We start from the raw sequence: 20,676 nt of genomic DNA, 5'->3' as shown, positions 1-20,676 counted from the left end.
TCATTACTCATGCTGCACAGTGGAAGTGTACATACAGGGAGCCCAGAAGGGAGAAACCTCATCACTGACTGCAGGCCACAGCAGCCCTTGTCCATGGTTCTTGGGGTGGCTCATTGGGCACTGTCCTGCCAGGGTGCAAGGGCTCCCTAGGGGCATGGGGAGGCCCTCGGCAGTCTGTCTGGTCTCCCGCTTCCAGTCCAAGACCCTCCAGCTGCTCAGAGCTTTGGCTCATGCCCCATGACCCAACGGCATGTTATCAAGACAAAATTAAATTTCTGCATCAAATGGAAGCAGGATAGCATGACAATCAGCAGCAGTCTAGCAAATCCATCTGTAATCTCTGGACAACTGGGAGACCTTCAGGATTCTTTGGCTTCAATAGTTTCATCGCTTATATTTTCAACAGGAGGATTAATGGCATGACTTTTTTTGAGCTGACAGGGCAAAGACACATGAGAAAGGTGAATGTGTGAGGGAGCTCACTTACATTTTTCTTCTTTTCTCTGGGAATTAATGAACTCTACTTAATCTCATGAGACACAGAAAAGAAATTTAAAAAATGATTAGCCATGCAGCAACACAGATGAACTTTGGAGAAGAGTCCTGATGCTTGAGCAAAAAAAAAAAAAAAAAGCCAGAGGGATGGGAAAGTTGTATGAAATGTACTATTATCAAAAATCCCAATAATTTGAGCATTTTTTCCACATGAATTGTATTATTCATTTATATGCTTTTGCCATACTAGATGAAGACTCATCCTCCTGTTACAGTTAATAATTGCAATCAATGAGGGAAAAACTTCAAGGAGGAAAACAAAAAAGAAAGAGTACCACGATGAAGGGAAGAATACCGTTGTCTGACTATCTAAGACAAGTTGGTGAACTCTTCAGTTAGTGGATTTTGTGATGTTTGAGTATACAAACTGTAGATACAGCCAGTCCATACCATGATGTTATATACAGCAAGTGTTAAAAATGCAGGATGAAGGCAATACAAATCTTTATAAGCAGTTATTCTATATTGTGGTTTGTATTCTCTGCAAACAGCTCAGCAATCCTAGTTGCTGTCTTCTTGGGATGTTGCTTGCATGGTTTTCATGTATGGTTTTAAATCTACCTTGCCATGTCTGATCCACAGATATAAAAACATTTCTGCACTTACTAAGATTTTATTAGTTAAAAAAAAACAGACAAAATTTAGTTGGTCATCTGTATGAAAGGATGAAGTCAGATAATCTCCCCTATAAAGCAGAGGTGTCAAAAGGATTGTTTTACTCCTAAGACATTTACAGTATGCAGAGTTTGAAATTTGTTATTTTATCCTCACTCTGGAAACGGACAGTACATTTTAGAACACCGTTGGAGACACTGTATGTGAGAGCCGGCCAGCTTGGTGTTCTTCCATCACTTTGACCGTGTTGTATTACATGTGTGTTTCCTGGGGGATAGATCCTATTTTTTTCTTTTCTGCAGTAGGTATAGTAGATATCCCAGGAGAGTTCTTGGCTTCTATGTATTCCACTACTCCATACATCACCATTGACACCACAAGCACAGACAATACGATGTACAGTTTGATGTAGACCTGCAAGAAGGTGCTATATCCAAAAGCAATGACATATCCAACTGATTCCCAGAGGCGGTAGTTTGCAAAGGCAGCCTCCTTGCGTTTCTCAAATAAAACACCATAGAGTCCTGCAAGGAAGGAGAGACAAGGTTTATGATGGTTAAGTCTGAAACCATGTGTTTTATAGATGTGTAAATAGACTACAATGGTGAAAAAAAACTGTTATGCAACTTGAATGCAAGGTTTGTCTTAGAATTTTTGCACTCATACAAATTGTTATGAAAAGGTAAACAACAGTGAAAATGACAAAATATAAAATATTTGAGAAAAAAAAAGGAACAAAAGTAGCAGGAAACAAGAAAGAATCTTTTCTGTTGATGTGATGTATTAGGAAGCTTGTTTTTTCAAACTATCAGCTAAAATCAGGAAGGTTCTTACAGTGACCAGTGAGAATTTAAATAAGGAGGAAGAAAAAGTGTACAGAAATGGCGCTCTACAAGGTTGATTCCCCATGTACAGCTACATGGAGCCTGAGAAGTCTTGGCCAAATCCTAACAAATGTTCAAAGGACAGAGAATTAGGGTTGTTTTTACCATGTGGGGTAGAAAGGATTGAGGAACTGCAAGAACTCCCTCCTGGCATCCTTCCTAGTTCTGTGGGGGAAACTGCATAGACCCTGTGTACACTATGTGCTTTTTCTCAAGCCATTGCTCTTGTCCACCTAAGAATGTGCAGAGACTAGTTATATAAAATACCTTGTTTTCTTCAGAACTTGGCCCATGGAAACTCCCAGGAAAGATTTTCAAAGTGTTGCCAGTGGTAGCAACTTGTGCTATTCATACTATAGCTGTGTTATGTGGGAAAAAAAAAAAAAAAAGCAGATCCAAAACACTTGAGTCAGAGAGTTCTGGAAAATAGAATACAGAGCCACAACTTTGCTCATATTTAATATAAGAAGGAGATTTGCTTCTCAGAGATAATCAAGTTTTCAAATAATCTTCTGAATGAGCTGGTAAAAATGGTATCCTTGACACCTACTGAATCTGTGGACAGCAACTTGATAATTCTCTTGCTGATGAAGACTTATTTGATTGTACAGGGTTCAACTGATCACCCTATTCCATTTGTGTTAAAACTCTCGCTGAGTTCAGTCAGCTGCACGTTCAGAACTGGGATTGAGGGAGGGAGCCCACCCTCCACATCTGACTGCTCCAGGACACATAAAAGGGAAGAGCATCCTCCGGGTGCTGAGCTAGCACCAGTAGCATTTCCACCGACTCAGCTGTGGTGTGTACGGGGGAGGGGAGGGAATACAATGAGCCTTGACCCTTCTCATCTACTTTTGTATCTAACAGCACATCTGTTTGAAGTATGCACATTCATCCAAAAGAGGCACAGGGATACAAAGTTCTCCAGAAGTGTGGGTTGACTCAACTAACCTTTCAGCTTTATTACAAAGGGGAAGTCAGTAATGTGTATGTAAAAATTTACTGCTTCCTGATCACTACAAGACGACCTTTACTGAATGTTTCAATTTAGTAAGTGAACAGACATGATGGAAAACATGGGTGAATGTATCACAACATGTACTTAGTTCATTGATCTTGCTGAGTGTAGTGTATTGCAAGCTATTATTATGAGCTGTTGTACAAGCTGCTCATAGCAGAGATTTGCTGCTGTGCCATGTATTTTCCCTGAAAAAGTATTTTTGCATACATGAAAACAGATTAGTGAAGGGAGTTTTTTATAGGATTGTTTCTGATGACATGACATTTCTAAGTGTAAAAAATCAGGCTTTTAGCTGGTAGCTTTTTTCTTTTGCTATTTTGAAGCTTTCATTTTTAGTCAAAACTTTGGGGGAATCAAGTGGGCATCAAGTTTGAAGTTAAGATACAAGAAGAGCTGGCTTGGCAGGGAAGTTCTAGGATGCAAGTGTGACATTAGCTAGCAGCAACACAGGTACACAGTAGTTTCTCTTCCTCAGATCTAAACCTTTGTCTGTATCACAAATCTTGTCGAGTACAGTGTGTGGCAAAGATGTCTCACTGAAGCTTCAGGAGGACTTGCAAGACTGAATTGAGGAGCTACTAAGTCTGAATTCTTGCTGGAACTGACAGACCTTCATTTTCATGGAAATAACACCCTCTGCATACCCCTAATGCTGTTTTCCTGTCCCTGTACCTTCCTCACTTCCCCCTGGTACTTTAGGCATGGGTATACAACAGGGATCCTGGAAATCATTTGAATCCAGTTCTATAAACTTTCCAGACTGATTCATATCCTTTCTAAAGCAGCTTATCATGCTGGAAAGTGGTCTACTAAGGTCTGCCTTACAGTCTTGTGCTACACAATTGTTATGGACTCAGTGCAATTATTACCAGGAAGATAATAACAGCAGCTGTGTTCAGTTTAGATAAGAGAAGGTACTATGCACTCTGTAATGAGATGGATTCTACTGGAAATAAATGAGAGCGCACATATGCAGAAGCATATTACAAAACCTTTATAAGATGAAGTAATTCATCTAGCATGAGCCTACATTTATCCTCTAGGGGGGACTCTAGTACTAATTATCTACCATAGACCATAACAAAACATTTTTGATTACTACAAAATGCCTTAATTTGGGAGCACATTAGTATTTTTATTTAATCTATTGAGACCAAATGGGCATTCACTGGAACTTGGCAAAGGAAGGCCCAGAAGTCTTATCCTGTGCAGTTTGGATACTGGGTGCTGCAGAAAAAGACTTTTTTTTCCCGGCTAGCTACAAGATGCAAAATTGTCGTAAATATCTTCCAGGAATTTGGCACAATACAGTACTGTAACAGAGCCACAGAGTCTAGCCACAGCACTGCAAAGCTCATTAGCTGTTACGTAAGCACAAAGCATTGTTCCTCATCTGGAGGAACTGCAATTACTCTGTGACCAACCACTTTTATACCACCCACTTTTGCTAAAAACAGCTATAGCTTCATCAGGCATGCAAGGTTCTCAGTGAGGAGGTGTCCTTCCCAAAGAAGTCAAATGTTGGAGGGCAAGGCTTGCAGGGAAAGAGAGAATCTGAAGTCTCTCCAGTGGGAGACTGAGCTATGGCTCTCAGCAGAGCTTTGGGAAAAAGTTAGATCAACAGTCAGGCAGACTGTTGGCTGAAGGGGCAGCAAATGAATGAGCAACCTTAGTTTAGGGAGAGCAAATGATCAGTGATACCATCTTTCCATGAACCTGAATAATGAGAGCTGCTGATTTAAAACTGTACTAAAAGCACAAGGCTATGTGTTGTGGTGAGATTGGAGAAGGTCTTGCTTGATATATGTACTTGCTCTCTTCTAAGGGATATGATCTGGAGCTGCCAGAGGCACAGTCTGACTGCTCACTTCCCTGTTTGTAGAGGTAAGACTGTGCATATGCTGTGAAGGAAGTTACTTGTAAGTACCAGGCAAAAAAACATTGTGTTTTCCCTTTGGCTCTCCAGGAAGAACATGCTGATTTGCCCAATGGGCAAAGTCTTCTAAACTACTCAAGCAACCAGAGGCATAAGGAGAAGGGCCAGACACTTGATGTGGAGCTGAGGTGAACTAGTTCTGTCAAAGGATATTTCTGTGGTACTAACCACATCTGAATTGGAGATGAAAGAAAAAAATATTTATGAAATAAGGAAGCAAAACATGTGAACAGATGGGAAAACATTTAACTGTGTCTGGTTAACACAGATTATGGCATTGAGCTAAAAACACTCTTACTGACAATCACTACCAGACAGTAATTCAATTCACCAGAGACTACAGCGCTTTCTTGCCCTGTCTAGCATTTTAAAATCTATCTTTGACTCACATGTACTTCAGTCTTTCTATAAGAGAACTTCCTCTAGGTTTCAGTGAGCTAAAGGTTTAAAGAATCTCTTACAACAGTGGCTTTGTATCAGGTCATTATCTGATCTATCATATATAATCACAAAACAGGCAAAAGAAAAGAATATAGGCAGGTGCAGTGCATCATACAAAAAGTCCAAGCATAGAATCATAGAATCGTTAAGGTTGGAAAGGACCTTTAGTCCAACCCCCCTGCACACCCAGGGTCACCTAGAGCATGTGGCACAGGATTACATCCAAACAGGTTTTGAAGATCTCCAGTGACGGAGATTCCACAATCTTTCCTGGCAACCTGTTCCAGTGCTCCATCACCCTCACTATTAAGAAATTTTTCTTTAAGTTCCTGTGGGACTTTGGTGTTTCAGTCTGTGGCCATTACCTCTAGTTCTGTCGGTGGCCACCACTGAAAAGAGGCCAGCCTCCCTTGAGGTATTTATATACACTGATTAGATCTCCCCTCAGCCTTCTCTTCTCCAGGCTGAACAGGCCCAGCTCCCTCAGCCTCTCCTCATAGGGCAGATGTTCCAGGCCCCTGATCATCCTTGTGGCCCTGCGCTGGACTCTCTCCAGCAGTTCCACAACCCTCTTGTACTGTGGGGCCTGGAACTGGACACAATACTCCAGATGCGGCCTCACCAGGGCTGAGTAGAGGGGCAGGATCACCTCCCTCGACCTGCTGGAGACGCTCTTCTTAATACACCCCAGCATATCATTTTGGTAAGGGACTCACAGGATAAGAGTGTAAGAAATGAGACAAGGACAAATAGATCTCCCTTCCAATGCCTTCCTGATTCCGTCAACCAAGAAGTATGGACTTCCTGCATTGGAGAATTCCTCTGGACTGTCTGACTTAATAGCACCCAGGTACATTTCCTCACTGAAGTGATATAATTCCACTTTAAAGCCATTTACGTTTGTGGGTTTTCATAAAACCTTTGGCACTGAATTCCACAGATTTATTGTGCATTGTGTGAAAAAGTATTTCCTTTATTTTGTATTAAGTCTGCTGCCCAATAACTGAATTTGGTGTCATGAATTCTGTTATGAGAATAGTGAATAAATCATCCTTTATTCACTTCCTCTTAAGATTATGGCATTACTGACAGCCTTTAGTTATCACTTGTCCATGATAGAATGTCCTAGTATGTTTACTGCCTTCTTGTATCTTATCATATTTGATTATATGTTTTATGAAATTGAACAAATAAGAACTGCATGCATCATGGATTTCCTTGGTTGTGTAATGTTGCTCTCAGTGGTTTTCTCCTTCATTTTTTTTCTGATCTCTCCTAATGGACTATTTGCTTTGTCTATGTTGCTGAGCTTCAAGTCTTGTTTTGTTTTCTTTCAGAATACTCTCCTTTATTACAACCGACAGGCTAAATATTCTTCTGAACTATGTAATTTCCCTTGAAAAAAAAACCCACTCCTTCAGAAGACTGATTCTGAATCTGTCACCCTCTTCCAGGATATTCCTCTTTCTACACCTTGGAAAGAATTGCAAGTTGCTTTTATAAGCATTCTAGTTATTTATTCCCGATCTGTTCTTGTTTTATTGTCTGGTGAGCTTTTTTTTTCTATATTAAACCCATTATAATTTTTATGCCCATGTTGTTTGTAAATAAGAACATGCACATTTTTATATCTCAAGAGAATTCATTTCACTGTCATCAAGACTTACCATTAGTTTGTGTCTGCCAAACGGCATCAGATATGCCCCACAGAGCAGAGAATATGAAAAACACAGCAAGCTGGTTAGGATGAGGTTTCCACAGCAGTAGTGCTATTATACTGGCAAAGTTTGTAACTGCAGCTGTCAGTTTAGAGAAAAAGAAGAAATACAAATAATTATAAACAGGGCAGATGATAGGACAGGTAGCTATACTTGCAAATTCTTCCACCAACTAAAACACAAGGCAATTCTTTTCCACTCACTAAGTTGGTATCACACAAAACACAAGACAACCCTGTCCTTTAACAGTCTTTAATTAATAATACTGAGCACTGTTTTAAACTCAGAGATCCTCTGAGCAGATATGGTTTTCTCCTAAAAGTCAAGAACAGTCACTGGGAAAACCCAAACCTAAATATCATTGAGTAGGAGAAAGTGCCACAGAAATGTTTGGAATCCTGGAGTAAGCCATGTGGCAGGGGAAGGGAAATATTGTTCCTGTTTCTTTCTATAGTCCTTAAACTTAGATTTCCTTTCAGGGCCACAGGAGATAAGTAAGCATATATGAAGGGTCTGCCGTCTTTCTGTTTTCTTTTTGCAGGCAGAATATAGATTAGTCAAGAAAAGCCTGTTCAGGAGACTGAGGAGCTCAAATGTCTTGGTTTACTAAAAACATATTTTATTTCATTATTGCTTATTTTAAATCCAAAATTATTTTATTGAGTGAAACATATGCTAAAGACAGAAATATAATTTTTAGAAACACTGAATGAGTAACTGCAGCATGAAGACTCTCAATTTCTTCTTTTTCCAGGTTTAAAAATCTCTGTGGAGGACATGTCCAGAAAGATGCACACAAACTTATGAAAGTAAGGTACTCTTCACTCTGAATATCTTAGTGGCTACTGGAACACAAATGAAATATTTCTTGATACTTTTCCATCTCCGGTTACTCACTGGAACAGTATCCTTGAGAGAGAAAGATGTTTGTAATTATGCAAATCTCTTCTCATAGCAACCTGAAAGCTGTTAGCCAGAATTTATTCTAGCCTGACCAACTAGCATATTTTCACCATATAGAGCATATAGGTAAAATTACACTGTTCAACCTTTAAAATTGGTCCTTAAATGATCAGGATGGTTACTGAAGGTTCCAAGTTCACTGATAACTCTCAATCCCAAATTAATAGTATCTCTTAGAAGGTTCTCTCTAGGTGTTCTTGTGTCATAAGTGTAAAGAGGTTTGATATGGATGGAGAAGTCCTTCTCAGCTATAGATATCTGTATTGCAAGATCATTTATCAGCACTTCCATTAGAGCTTTAGTGCTGTTTCTGAGTAGACAGGGCTCTCATAAGCAGGGTGCACTATACCATCAGCAAAGCAATTTAAGGCTTGAATACAGCCGTTAACCATGCTGCCTCTCTTCTCATGAATCATGTTTGCTTCCAGATCATTTTGATTTTAATTGACAGCTGTTAACAAGATCACTCTTTGTCCTGCATGTAAGCAGGTGGAGGCTAACACAGGATTTGACATACTGCATGAGATCATCAGTCCTTCAAGTGACATTATGTACCTATTGCAAATAGAAGTTTTCTTCCTGTGAACTGAGAGATCTTTCCAAAGAGCAGAGAGCAGAGAGAATTTGTAGCTGAAAAACAGATCATCACAAAGCCAACATAATGTATCCCCAGGGCACAGGTCACGTAGGTCTGGAAGAGAAGAGACAGCAGTGACACATGAGCAGGTAAGTTGGACTAGATGATCTCTAGAGGTCTCTTCCAACCTTAGCTATTCTGTGATTCTGTGATTCACTTTGGTGAAAATATGCAGCTGAGGTTCAAGGGTCTTAGCCTGAGTATTTAGTAAATAGCCAGCATGGACACAATCAAAGAAGCACACCTGCAGATTCTGCAGACAAGTCTCTGGAATACTGACATAACTGGTCTTCAGCAGTGTTACTCCTAACAATTCCCAATCAGTTTGGGACCAGTTTGCCTTGCAAACATGGCAGTAACATTGAAGGAAAGAAATTGGAGCACTGCTATCCATAAAAATAAACCTTCTGGTGGTGGCACAAAAAAAAAAGTGCTGTGCTCTTCCCTTTATAACCTACAATACAAGAATCAACAGTCACCAGCACTATAGCTGTTAAGGAGCAGCTCCCAGGAAATGAGGAGGCCTTTAACTATAAGAACCTACAAGTAGTACTCTGCCCTCTGCTTATATGTAAGCTTTAAAAGCTTAAGTGTCAAGTAAGCAGTTCAGGAGATTTGTTCCCTTTCTTTGGAGCCTTTCTCAGCAAACGTCTGGAGAACACACCTGGTGGGCACCTAGGTTTTATAGAAAAACTGGAGGAGCAGAGGTGGTTCTGATCATTTCAGACTACCAGATTTTGGAACCTGTTGGATTTGTGACTGGTGAGGGCTTGCAATGAGCTATTTGAGTTTTGCCTTCTTATTGTAAAGGGCTTCAGAATAAAATCTGTGGTATGTGTGCTGACTTGCACTCACACAAACTCTGGGAAAACCAGAATGAAGGGTGATATAAAAGTTTTGCAGAGCTCTGACTTGTCTCCCAGTTTGTTATTTATAACCAGCTGAAAAGATTGAACCTGTAGCTCTCTGCTGTGGCCTCTACGGATGAGTTAAGATCTCCTCAATATTCTTTTTAACGCTATTCCAAAGGACATGTTTATTGATGGCCTCTCTTTTCTGAAGATGTCACTCAGTTCATTCAAGTAGAAATAAACAGTAATTTGGCTAACCACAAATTGCCATTGAGAGTAACTTGATTTAACAAGTAAATATAGATCAGATGCGATAGACACAAAGGCACAAAGAACAATATCAGGCACACACAGATTTGTCATTGTCATTGTCATCCACACCTTTGTGTAGTCACCAGCAAGAAATCCCTGTTCAAACCCACTGTACATTGTCAGAGGGATTAGAAGACACTGTCTTTTATCTTTAAGTTGCTGGAAAGTTGCTAGGAACGTAGACCAAAAGGATGGTGTCTTTGTTATTTCTCTCTCAGTCTCTGCTTGGTCTGATTTGATCTGGTCCAGAAATATAACAATCAGCAACACAGCTAGCACACCACTAGCTGCAAAAACAAAACAAAAAAAGTTCATGAAAAAAAATGAGGAATGCTAGAAGAATGATGGGAAATTGCTTGCTGCTGTTATTGTTCTGACTTAGTGCTTAGCTCTCTATGAGATGTTTTGGCAGATGAATTTGATTCCGCTTCAGTGTAAAGGCCATTTCTGTGTAAACAAGAAGGCCTGATCTAAATTCAGATCTTCTGCATACAGCTTCAAACCTCACAAATCCCCTCTCCTTAACCGTGGCTTGTCTGTTGTTACAGCCGCCAGGCCAGCTGCACTGCGGCAGAGGGTGATGGCTCACCCTTCCAGGTCAAGGCAGAGGTCCCAGGGACAGGGAGCTGGCCAGAAAAAGCTCCCTTTGGATCTATTAAAAGGTTTTAAATCAGCAAAGGAGAGGAATATTCACTTTTAGTGCCAAAGTATTCATGGTAAGGGGGGAATCTCCCTTCAAATACATGGAAAATAAAATAAAGGACTAGAAGTAGAACTGCTGTCTTAGACTGCAGTATATCTTGGTTCTTCTTAGTGCCTTTTTTGGCTCTTTTTTTTTTTTCTAACCAATGCTTTTAATTAGGAGAATGTACTATTTTTAAAGATTTGAAAGATGATAGTGAGCAACTCAGAATCACTTGATAAAGATGGATGCTACACCTATAACCTCCTAGCAGAAATAGCATGTAAAATAGCAAAATGGGTAGGTAATCAACAAATTATTGTGTATGTATTGGTCTGTTTGTTGCTTTTCAAGTAAATCAATAGGATTTCGTTTATCTTGTCAATACGATAATTGCGGCTCATAATATACAAGAAGCAGCAACAGAGTGGCAGCTGACTGCATTATAACAGATGTCTCCTCTCTTACTGATATTGACTAGAAGTCCATCCACGGAAGCAATGGATTTACAGAATTAAGAGGAAAAATTCTCTTGTCCCCCTCAACACAGTTTGTTTAATGCACCTCTTTGGTACAGTATCTGTGTATGGGCACATTCTTTTAAAGTCCAAATACATTAGCAGATTTACAGTAAACTGCCTTAAATTTTTATTCTGTTTTATTACTTATTTCTCATGCATATATCCTAAAATGGAATATATTTTCTCAAGTACACGTTCTCCACTACAGCTGGAGTGTTAAACCATTAGTGATATAGATGATTGTCAGCTCCATCAGAGTGCTTACTAGTGTTCATGGACTAGGTGCATGGTTATTTATGGATGACAGCAGGACATTCACACCTACAGGACAAATATTCTAACAAATGTCAGGTGAATCAAGAGCAATTATAGGAGATAAGTAGCTTTATAGCTTTAGAGTGGTTGGTATGAACACAGATAGAAACATTCACACTCATTGAAAAAACAAAACAACAAAAGACTTTATTATTATCCCCACCAAAGCTATGCCAAATTCGTATTCAGAATCTAAACAGAGGAGACATGTAAAAATCACTGTGAATGAATTATTTAGCCATTTAGTTTCCCTTGAGGTAGGAAAAGACATATCTTTTATGAAGACATTAAAGAAAAATGAGACTCCACTGATACTGGGTCAGTAGACAGCAGGGTTGCATTCATTTCATATGAGCAAAGCCTAAGGGAGTAGTGTATGTTAGTCATCAAATTTAGATTTGAACTTGTGAGCCAAACCTGCCTTTAACAGAAAGGCAATAGATCCAGCACACTTTGGGAGTGAGGGAATATTCTTTGCATTTTTGCAGCAATTAGTAATGGAGGTTCAGGAATGAGAGAGGGTTTTGTGATGGATTTGTTTGGTAAGGGCTGGGTCTGACCAGATTGCATTTTTTTTTCTGAAAATACAAGAAATTCTGCACATCAGTCTCAGTATAAAGAGGGCATCTGCGTACAGAGAATGCAAAGATATTTTAACTGGAGCAAGGTGACATATCACCTTGTCACATACTTCCCTGTTATCCAGATAATAATTTATTTTGAGAGAAATGCATTTTGAACTTTCCTTGTTGCTACAAATGTCACTGAAAGGTATCTTTGCATATCTATTTTTGTCTTTCCAATTTTTGATAGCATCAGCGATCCCTGACTTTGATTCTAAGGAAAGGAAGGTCTGTAGCAATTGCAGTTACTAAATAAGACAGCTATGTGCCAGCTTGCCTAGTGTTTCCCTTCATCTTTGCCTTTCACCCTAAGGTATTATAACTCAAGTACCACAGCTGAGAATTGACTGATACTGTAAAATCTCAGCAGAGAACCAAAAGCCTTCCCCTAAATGATGATATGTTCTGGGAGCTGTGGTTCAGGTCCACGTTTAATTACAGTACAGTTCTTGTGATAAAGATATGTCATATGTGGCAAGACATTCAGCAGCCAATTCTGAGGGAACTATATAGGCATACTCAGATTGCCAGAATTTACCTCATTCCTCTCTGTGCAAATTGAAATCTGTCATCAGTAACTTGTTTGCTGTTATTGATAACAAAGATAGGGAATTTAAAACTATCTAGCTCGCTTATATCTAGAAAAAAAGTCTGTGATTTTGTAATTGCAATGTAGGAGTACTTTTGTTTCTAGTCTGTAGAAAAACACTGAAATGGTGTGGGGCACCATACTGGGCTCTTGCTTTACTCCAGGTGAAAAATGTAAAGAATGTCATACTCCTTAAGACAAAAAATTATGCAACATTGGCACAAAGCATTTAAAATTCTTTAAGAAGGAGTTTGTTTACAGTTTATGGTTCCTTTTAGCAAATTGGATTGGAGGAGGAAGTTAGAAACCTAATCTGCAAAATCATCTTTGGTGTCACAAACAGGAGGTTCCCTATTGGTAATATTCATTAAAGACTGTGTGGATTACTTACCTGTATAGGTTCCTAGCAGAGTGTAGATTAAGGAAGTCGAGGGTCCTGCTGATCCAGTCGTGTTGGTGGCATCACTTGTCATGCAGTCATATGCTCCACAGCATGCCAGATCTTCCTCTGAGATTTCCTCTAAACCAGTAAGAAACAGAAGAAAGGCAGAAGAGAGGAAATCAGATGAGTGCAGACTACGAACAGGGATATAATGAGAAAGCAATAGAGTGTTCAGTCACTGTTCAATTGGTCATGGCTTCAAATCCCTTACAACCAAAGTCTAACTCCAGAATGAAAACTTACTGTACCTGAAACAGTTTATCAAGACAGAGCACTTACTGGTTGCAAGAAGACTCAACACAGAGGGTTAAATCTGCGTCCAATCTCAATTTTCAGTATTTAAAATTCTAGTATGCACCTGTACCTCCTAATCATAATACCCCAATTTCCTAGGACAGATTTCTTAGTTTACAACATCACTGAACTGTGAGACATAAGTTTGACAGCCACAGCCCACTGTCCCTCTCCAGGTAATTTCTGCATGTTTTCCAGGAACTGAGATTACCTGGAGAAACCTTTTCACACTATAAAATTAAATGTCAATTTAATCAAGTCTTCCAAAGAATCAGCTTTTCTTGGCTTTATTGCTATTTGAGAACACAAAAACAGTTTAGCAGGGTCTGGAGTAAGACCTTTGCATTGTTTAATCTCTTTGCTCTTGTGCTGGGCATATGCCAAGGATACATCCATATGCATATCCACACACTGGGTGTGTCACAAGACATTATGCCCTCTTCCTCCTGTACTCTTTCTGTATAGACAAAGTTCTAACCCAAAGCATGTACCTCAACAAGCTGTGGGTATTGCAGGAGGAGGGTCAAAAAACAGTCTCCCAGTTATTTCGGCATTTTTTTATTGCAGAATTTGTTATTGGTTCAAGCAAAATAAATGGCAATGCAATGTATCTGGGTTGATTCCTTAAAGAGGACTTATTGCACTGCTTTGGGCAACAGAACTTCAGCAAAATTACCACACCGAAAAGATGAGTCACGTACAAAATAATGAATGAAGACTGAAAGAGTAAAAACTAGTTTTCTCTCTGGTCATGAATCATGTGAAGATGTAGATGCACATGCAATTATTGATATGGAAGCTGCAAAGCAAGTTTTGCACTGCTCCTAAGAAATATGGTTGTAATACTGATGAGTGAGAAAGGATGACTATCATAATTTACACTGACTGCTGACTTCAGTTGTAGTGATACTTCATGGTGTACCTTGCCTAGCTGTGGTACGGATGCAGTGATGTCAGCAGTATGTCAAGTGCCAGTATGTGTCTGAGGCAAAGGAGTGAGTGCCATGGGCACCCTTACCCCCATCCAGAAAGATACCTGTAGACTAAAACTGAAGCATTTTCTGAAATCTCAAATAAGTAATAATGAATAAAATAATTTTCTTAGAATTTATAAATATGTACTTAGATATAACATGAAACTAGGGGAGATAGATATATAAGAAGGACAAGGAGGAAGAGGGCATAATGTTTTGTGATACTCCCAGTGTGCCCTAAAGTGAAATGCAAATGGGCACTCCTTTTTGAGACAGTGTATGGGTCAGTAATTAGGTCAGCATGGCTTGCTGTACTTGATACAGTCCTTTAGCAGTCAGCTTTGGTGTGACTATTTCATCTGTAGTTGCTTGAGTTTAAAGGAAGCCTCATTTTTCACAGGTATAATGGGTCATGACAACTACCCTGCCATAACCCTAACAATGCAAGGTTTAAAACCTGATGCCAGCACTCTGAAATTTGTTTAACATAATACATATCTGAACACCTTCCAGAGGACATGTTGACTGAGCCGGGCAGAGAAGTAACTTCTTGTAATGTATAGTAGCAGTATGTATGGGAAGATCCTTTGCTTGCTTCCATCCTATTTTAACTTTGATAGGATAGAGACTGAATGCAAGACAGTACAACAATAATACGATAACATCGTGAATCTCTAAGTTGGTGTTCAGGTATTAATTTATCTTAATAACCATTCTTTAAAAGAGTGCCACAATTACAAGCATGGGAAATTATAGCAGTGTTGTTGAATGATTTCTTCAAACTACATCACATCTGAATGTGAAATATAACAGAGGAGTCTTGGCATGTAGGCCAAAACAGTTTGGTAAAGCATTAAATTTTACTAAGCACCAACATTAGTTTGACTAACCTTGAGCACAAAATTAATTAAATACTACAAGTTTCCCAAGTCATCTGCTTCAGAGTTTTGCTTTTTGTTTTAATTCATTTTAAATAAAAGTCAGATCTGAAAGACCATCTCTGCCAGGAGCCAATCCATGCTTTATTACACAGGGGTGCAAGCAAAAAGCAATTCAATAGACACCTATTTCCAAACTAGTTTTCTAAATTCCCTATGCAGAGATGATTGAAAACAGACACTTTCAGAGAGCAATTTAACTGAACTCTTCCAGACATCTACCTCCTGATGAGTTAAGTCACATCAGAAGTGCCCATTTATACTGACTATGAAGGAGATTGAGGGTCAGTAGTTCACCTATAGAGATTCGCTTGTAAATCATCCAGAGCTAGTTGATACATACAGTAGAAAGAAATGACATAATATCTAAATATATTTTACCTTTGTTGGAAGATTGACCAAGTATCAAGGATGAGATAAGATTTCCCCAGACTCCAGAGGACTGAAACACCAGAAAGAAGACCCCAAAATATTGGTTGATAATGTCTTTTCCAATTTTTCCTGCTTTCTCAGCATATGAATTGCCAGCAATGGTGAGGTAAGTGCATTTGGCAGACCAGAGCGGCGCTCCTCCTAAGCCTAGTATCACAGAAGTAGGGATCAGTGTGTACCTGCCAAAGAACATTTATTTAGCAGTTATCATCTCTTAGCATAATAATCATCTGCCCAAAGATCCAGAGCATCCTTCTTTTGTGAGATTCAACAAATTATTACATGAAACAAAGAATGAGCCGACCTTGAGAAGCTTAGGGTCTGACAGCACTCCCAGATGTGTCTAGAGACTGGCTAGGTCTGTGCTCAATGCCCTATCCCCTTGCAATTGAGAACTAGATTGCACCTGTCTCTGGGAAGACATAGATCACAATAACTTTCCTCTTTGGAATTATATTCCCCTTTCACTGAAGAGCAGAACTGCATTGTCCTTCCACCTGAGAAAGGGTAAGGCAGGAGCTCACTTCCTCATGTGCTCCCAGAGGTGCTAGTTGAAGGTTTGAAGGTTCACCTTGTGTCTTTCCAAAATAGTTTTAAAAGGCACTTAAAAGGTATTTGGATTTTAAATGAAACTTTTGATTTTTCTTCCTTTTTTTTTTTCCTCCTTTCCTGAAGGGAAATCTCTGCTGCAAATGCTGGTTAACAAAGCGGTTTCACGTGGATGAGTGGGGGGATGCATTCATTCTGGCTCTTGCATCTTTGCATCACTCTACTCCACCTGGTGTCAGATTTATTCCTTTTTCTTGTAGAAAACACCTTTTGAGTAGCATCCAACTTGCAAATCTAGAGCATGGAAGCAGGGTAGAAATGGACAGAAATAGAACTTCGCCCTAATGGTTATTTAGTCCAAACACAATCGACAAGTATTTTAAACTGAGCACTAGTACCAGCTAGCGTAGAAGTTGCCTAAGGAGAATGAAATGTAGCAGCACATAGAGCCTGCAATAGTCCACTTGCAGCCCAGCTTCTTGATGAGGATTGGAGGGAGGAACATGGACGAGAGGATAAGAGCAGCGTAGACAACACTTAGGGAAGCAACACCCAGGCCTTCTTCTGAATGGAGACTGCTCTGCAATGACAAAAACAATGATTCACACAGACTTTACTACAGATATATGTTACTCTTGTGTATGAAGACTGGCTTCAGGCAGAAAGAGACAGAGAAACTGGGACTTGATTTTACTATCTTCCTTCCCCCAAACAGTCTGATTACAGATTTATCATTTTCCTCACAATGGTAGCCCACTTATGAAAATCTGCTTCAGATCTAGGTGAGGATTGTGAATTTGGGGCTCAGATTCAAAGTTTTAATAGGGCAGATTTTAAATTATTTAAGTAATTTGAAATTCTCTTTGAGAACAAGCTGAGTGCAAAATAATCTCTTTTCTTGGTTTGGCTCAAGCAAGTATACCCTTAGAGCTAATATTGCAAGTGATGACTCAAAAAAACAGCAGAAGATTCTTTACTTTTAATAGGTCAATCACTTTTAAACTTGGAGGTAAAGGTCCAAAAAACCTAGTAGGCTCATAGTAGCCCTTTGTAATTGAAAATAGTTGAATCACACACACTTTCACAAGGGAGGAACATGATTTTAAGGATATAACCTGATCTAGCCACATCTGGAATGCTGTCCAATTCTGGGCTCTCCAGTATATGAAAGACATGGATTTACTAGAGCAAGTCCAGCTAAGAGTCATATGAGGTGAAGGGATGATCTGATCAGTGTGTATAAACATCTGATGGGAGGGTATAAAGAAGCTGGAACCAGACTCTTCTCAGTGGTGCCCAGTGATGGGATGAAAGGCAATGGGCACAAACACAACAAATCCCACCTGAATGCAAGAAAACAGTTCTTTACCCTGAAGGTGGTTAAATATTGGACTGAGTTGCTCAGAAAAGTTGTGGTAACTGCAACTTTAGGGATATTAAAAATATGACTGGACACAGTTCTGGACTACCTACTCCAGCTGACCATGCTTGAGCAGGAGGTTTGGACCTGAGGGTCTCCAGAGGTCCCTTCCAACCTCAACTATTCTGTTGCTCTGTGATTTCATATTTTTATTTTCAATATATTTCTCATATTATCTTCATAATGTGAAAGTTAAAATGAGAAAATTAAAATGTGTCCTATCAACATTTTCCCTTGTTTTCATAAAAGCTAACATGATCCCATAAGGTTTCTGAAGGAGGAGTTGTTGCTGGGAGCTGATACTGGAGAATTCTGGAGGGCACCATGGCTGCCAGTTGCAGCACCGAACTCTGTTGAGCCCCTTGGTGCTTGCCATGGTCCAGTGGAGCAGAGATACATCAGCAGCCACACAGCTCCTGCAGCAGGAAGCAGGCATCAGGACAGCGGCATGAGGAGGTACTTTTCTTCTGTTAAACAATGCTTGTGTCAACATATTTGGGAATTGAAACAGCTGGTTTGTAAATGTGCAGAGAATATTCCTGATCACAGAGATATTATTTAAGACCCAGATATCCAGCATGTTTTCGTCAGCTACAGCTTCTAAAAATTAGGAGCTAGGCTTCCAAAATCATAAGATTAACTTAATTAATACCAGGGTTCTTTGGTGGGAAGGGGCATGTTGAATAGATTACTCATATTTTTAATGTTTTCCCCTGCAGGATAGCCTACTTTTTGCTGAGTTTCAAGAAGTCTTTCCTAGCCACCAAGGTAACATGGAGAATCTACACCACTCGCTCCTGCTGCAGGGGTGGAGACTTACAACCCAGGACTACCTCTGGAACTGTTCATAGATTCAAATGGTGAGATCACTCCATAGCTTCCTGTGTTTGACATTTTCCCTCTTGTTAACCCGCCCAGCTCACAACATCCACATCCACTTTTGCAATTGTTTCTGCAGAATTGTCCTGAGCTTGGAATTTGACAGTGTCAGTGAGCAGAAATCAATCTAGGAAAGGAAAATAGGTGTACGGGATTGCAAGGGACTGCCTCATGAAATGAGATCAGCCCCTTGCTATTGTGGACAAGTATATCATTATATAAGAAAGGAGAAGTTAAACATACAGCTTCTTAAGCTAGTTGCTTAAGCAGTTGCTTAAGCAGTTGCAATAGCAATTGCTTTTTTTTTTTTTTTCCTCTGTGCTAAACAGCGCAGTTCTGGTGGTTCCAGACCGTTCAAGTCATTTTAAGATGTTACAGTAAGTAGGTGTGACATCTGTTTATTTATAAAATAATATTTTTATTATTGTGTTAAATCATGACCTTAGGAGATATTGTATTATTTTATACGTACATAAATTCCTGCACTTAGTGCAATATAATAATAATAAAACTATACAGATTTAGAAGCATTCAAAAATATTTTCTGAAATAGAATTTGTTTTCTTTTTTGCAATATTTTCTTGTGAGAAAAATCTCACAGATGTTTAATTTTCATTCATTCAGCTTTTGTGGATGGAAAAAAAGGTCTGTCAGGAGTATTCAAACTATTTGAGAAGTACTAAAACACAGTATTTAGTAGATGCTATAGAGCTTGAGTGAGTGATATGAACCTTTAGCAAGCTGATGTCCTAACCTGCCTCATAAAAAAAAGGAAAAAAAAGCAAGCAAACAAACACAAACAAAAACAAACAAACAAATGAAAAATATGTGCCTTTCTCAGAGAAACCATGGAAATGCCTTCATGTTTCACAGGACCAGCTGGCTTGATACCCTTCCAGACTAGTTGTCCTGCCAACTAGAGGCAGATGCTACACTTACCTGTAAACTCTGGAGCCCTCCATAAGCAGTAAAGAGAAGCAAAAATCCAAAAGAGATGACCAAAACATTCTTAAAATTTCGTTCCATGTTGATTCATACAAGAAAAAGGTCAGTGCAGAGAGTTGATTTGATTATTCCACGGGATGCTTTAAAAGGGAAGAAAACAGTTTATGTTTTGTTGGAAAATTTCACTCCTCACTGCATATGTAGTGGAAAGAATTGTTAATTATTTGAAGATTGGCCAATGAACTTTACTTTCTCTGATAATGAAAACTCCTTACGAGAGTTACTCATTCACCTGTTGTGACTGGGAGGCAATAATGAATGCTCTTGAAGGAGCATTTTATGTAGGTTTATTCTTGATATTCGGGCAATATAAGTCACTTGCAATACTTAAACCAATATTGCAGTTATGCATTATATGGTTCTCTCCTATCACTATAAAGATACACTAATCAATAAAGGGCAAAGATTAAAGGATAGCCCAGAAATCTATTATTGGCTTATTGCTTAACTATGGTTGCAAAACACTGCTAGCAAACCAGAGTGTTTGTATTAAAGTGTCACCTACAAACAGCATTTCTATAGCAATGCAGCACATCAGATTAAAGTGGCTGGCTGCTGGGCAGATAGAAGATTTTTCATCCATATTGGAATTCTATTATGGCTTTGCTGTTCCAGCATTACCAAGTCATATTTGTGAAGATCATTTCCCTGATTTTTTGCAGCTCAGAAGCCAAGAAGAAATATGGGTTTAGTGGATAAACAAGAAACCACCCTCAACCCATGTTCTTCCTCCCCAAGCCATCATCAAAAAAGTCCACCCTCTGCAGGATGTATTTTACCTTTTTACCTTCCTAGCGCTTCTTGGCTTATGGAGTAAAATGTTTATTCTCATCAGTCTCTAGTGTTTCCCTGTTCTTTTCTCTGTTTCAGATCCTTCCCTATGGAATTTGCACTGCCTACTTGTTCAGTGGTATACAGACTATCTGCAAAACTTCCTGCAGTAGAGGAGGGATTTCAGTTAGAGAGCAAAATGGAAGAAGCCCATGCCATAAACTAAACACAAGCAAGTAGGTGTGACCTACAGTCTAGTGGGAATATGCAGTTGAGATTTGGTCTAAATCCCACTAGATGGCACAATTC

General features: G+C 39.3%; 1 protein-coding gene across 2 annotated transcripts; it reads right to left on the bottom strand.

Moving 5' to 3' along the window:
* Positions 1–1,343: 1,343 nt before the first annotated feature.
* Positions 1,344–19,671, bottom strand: UNC93A (unc-93 homolog A). Of its 2 annotated transcripts, XM_010214129.2 has the most exons (8): positions 19,531–19,671; positions 16,691–16,872; positions 15,693–15,922; positions 13,055–13,183; positions 10,003–10,220; positions 8,689–8,824; positions 7,120–7,251; positions 1,344–1,694 (listed from the first exon to the last, which is right to left on the bottom strand). In XM_010214129.2, exons 1-8 carry the CDS (start codon positions 19,615–19,617, stop codon positions 1,423–1,425), a joined length of 1,386 nt encoding a protein of 461 aa, XP_010212431.1. In that variant the 5' UTR covers positions 19,618–19,671; the 3' UTR covers positions 1,344–1,422. The 2 variants fall into 2 exon arrangements, with proteins under 2 accessions (XP_010212431.1, XP_088378909.1); XM_088522783.1 differs by lacking the exon at positions 16,691–16,872.
* Positions 19,672–20,676: the final 1,005 nt, after the last annotated feature.

This window comes from Tinamus guttatus, unplaced genomic scaffold (assembly GCF_059628265.1).
Source record: "Tinamus guttatus ecotype Peru unplaced genomic scaffold, ASM5962826v1 Tinamus_guttatus_pri_ptg000011l, whole genome shotgun sequence".
NCBI lineage: Eukaryota > Metazoa > Chordata > Aves > Tinamiformes > Tinamidae > Tinamus > Tinamus guttatus.
The sequence above is the reverse complement of the archived record's forward strand: the minus strand, read 5'-3'. Positions and strand labels throughout refer to the sequence as shown.

Excerpts from the sequence above, each read along its gene's own strand:
- UNC93A (XM_010214129.2), bottom strand. The coding sequence starts at position 19,617 with ATGGAACGAAATTTTAAGAATGTTTTGGTCATCTCTTTTGGATTTTTG. Across the intron at positions 16,873-19,530 it reads GAGGGCTCCAGAGTTTACAG|AGCAGTCTCCATTCAGAAGA; the intron begins GTAAGTGTAGCA and ends TTGTCATTGCAG. Across the intron at positions 1,695-7,119 it reads TTGGCAGACACAAACTAATG|GACTCTATGGTGTTTTATTT; the intron begins GTAAGTCTTGAT and ends CCTTCCTTGCAG.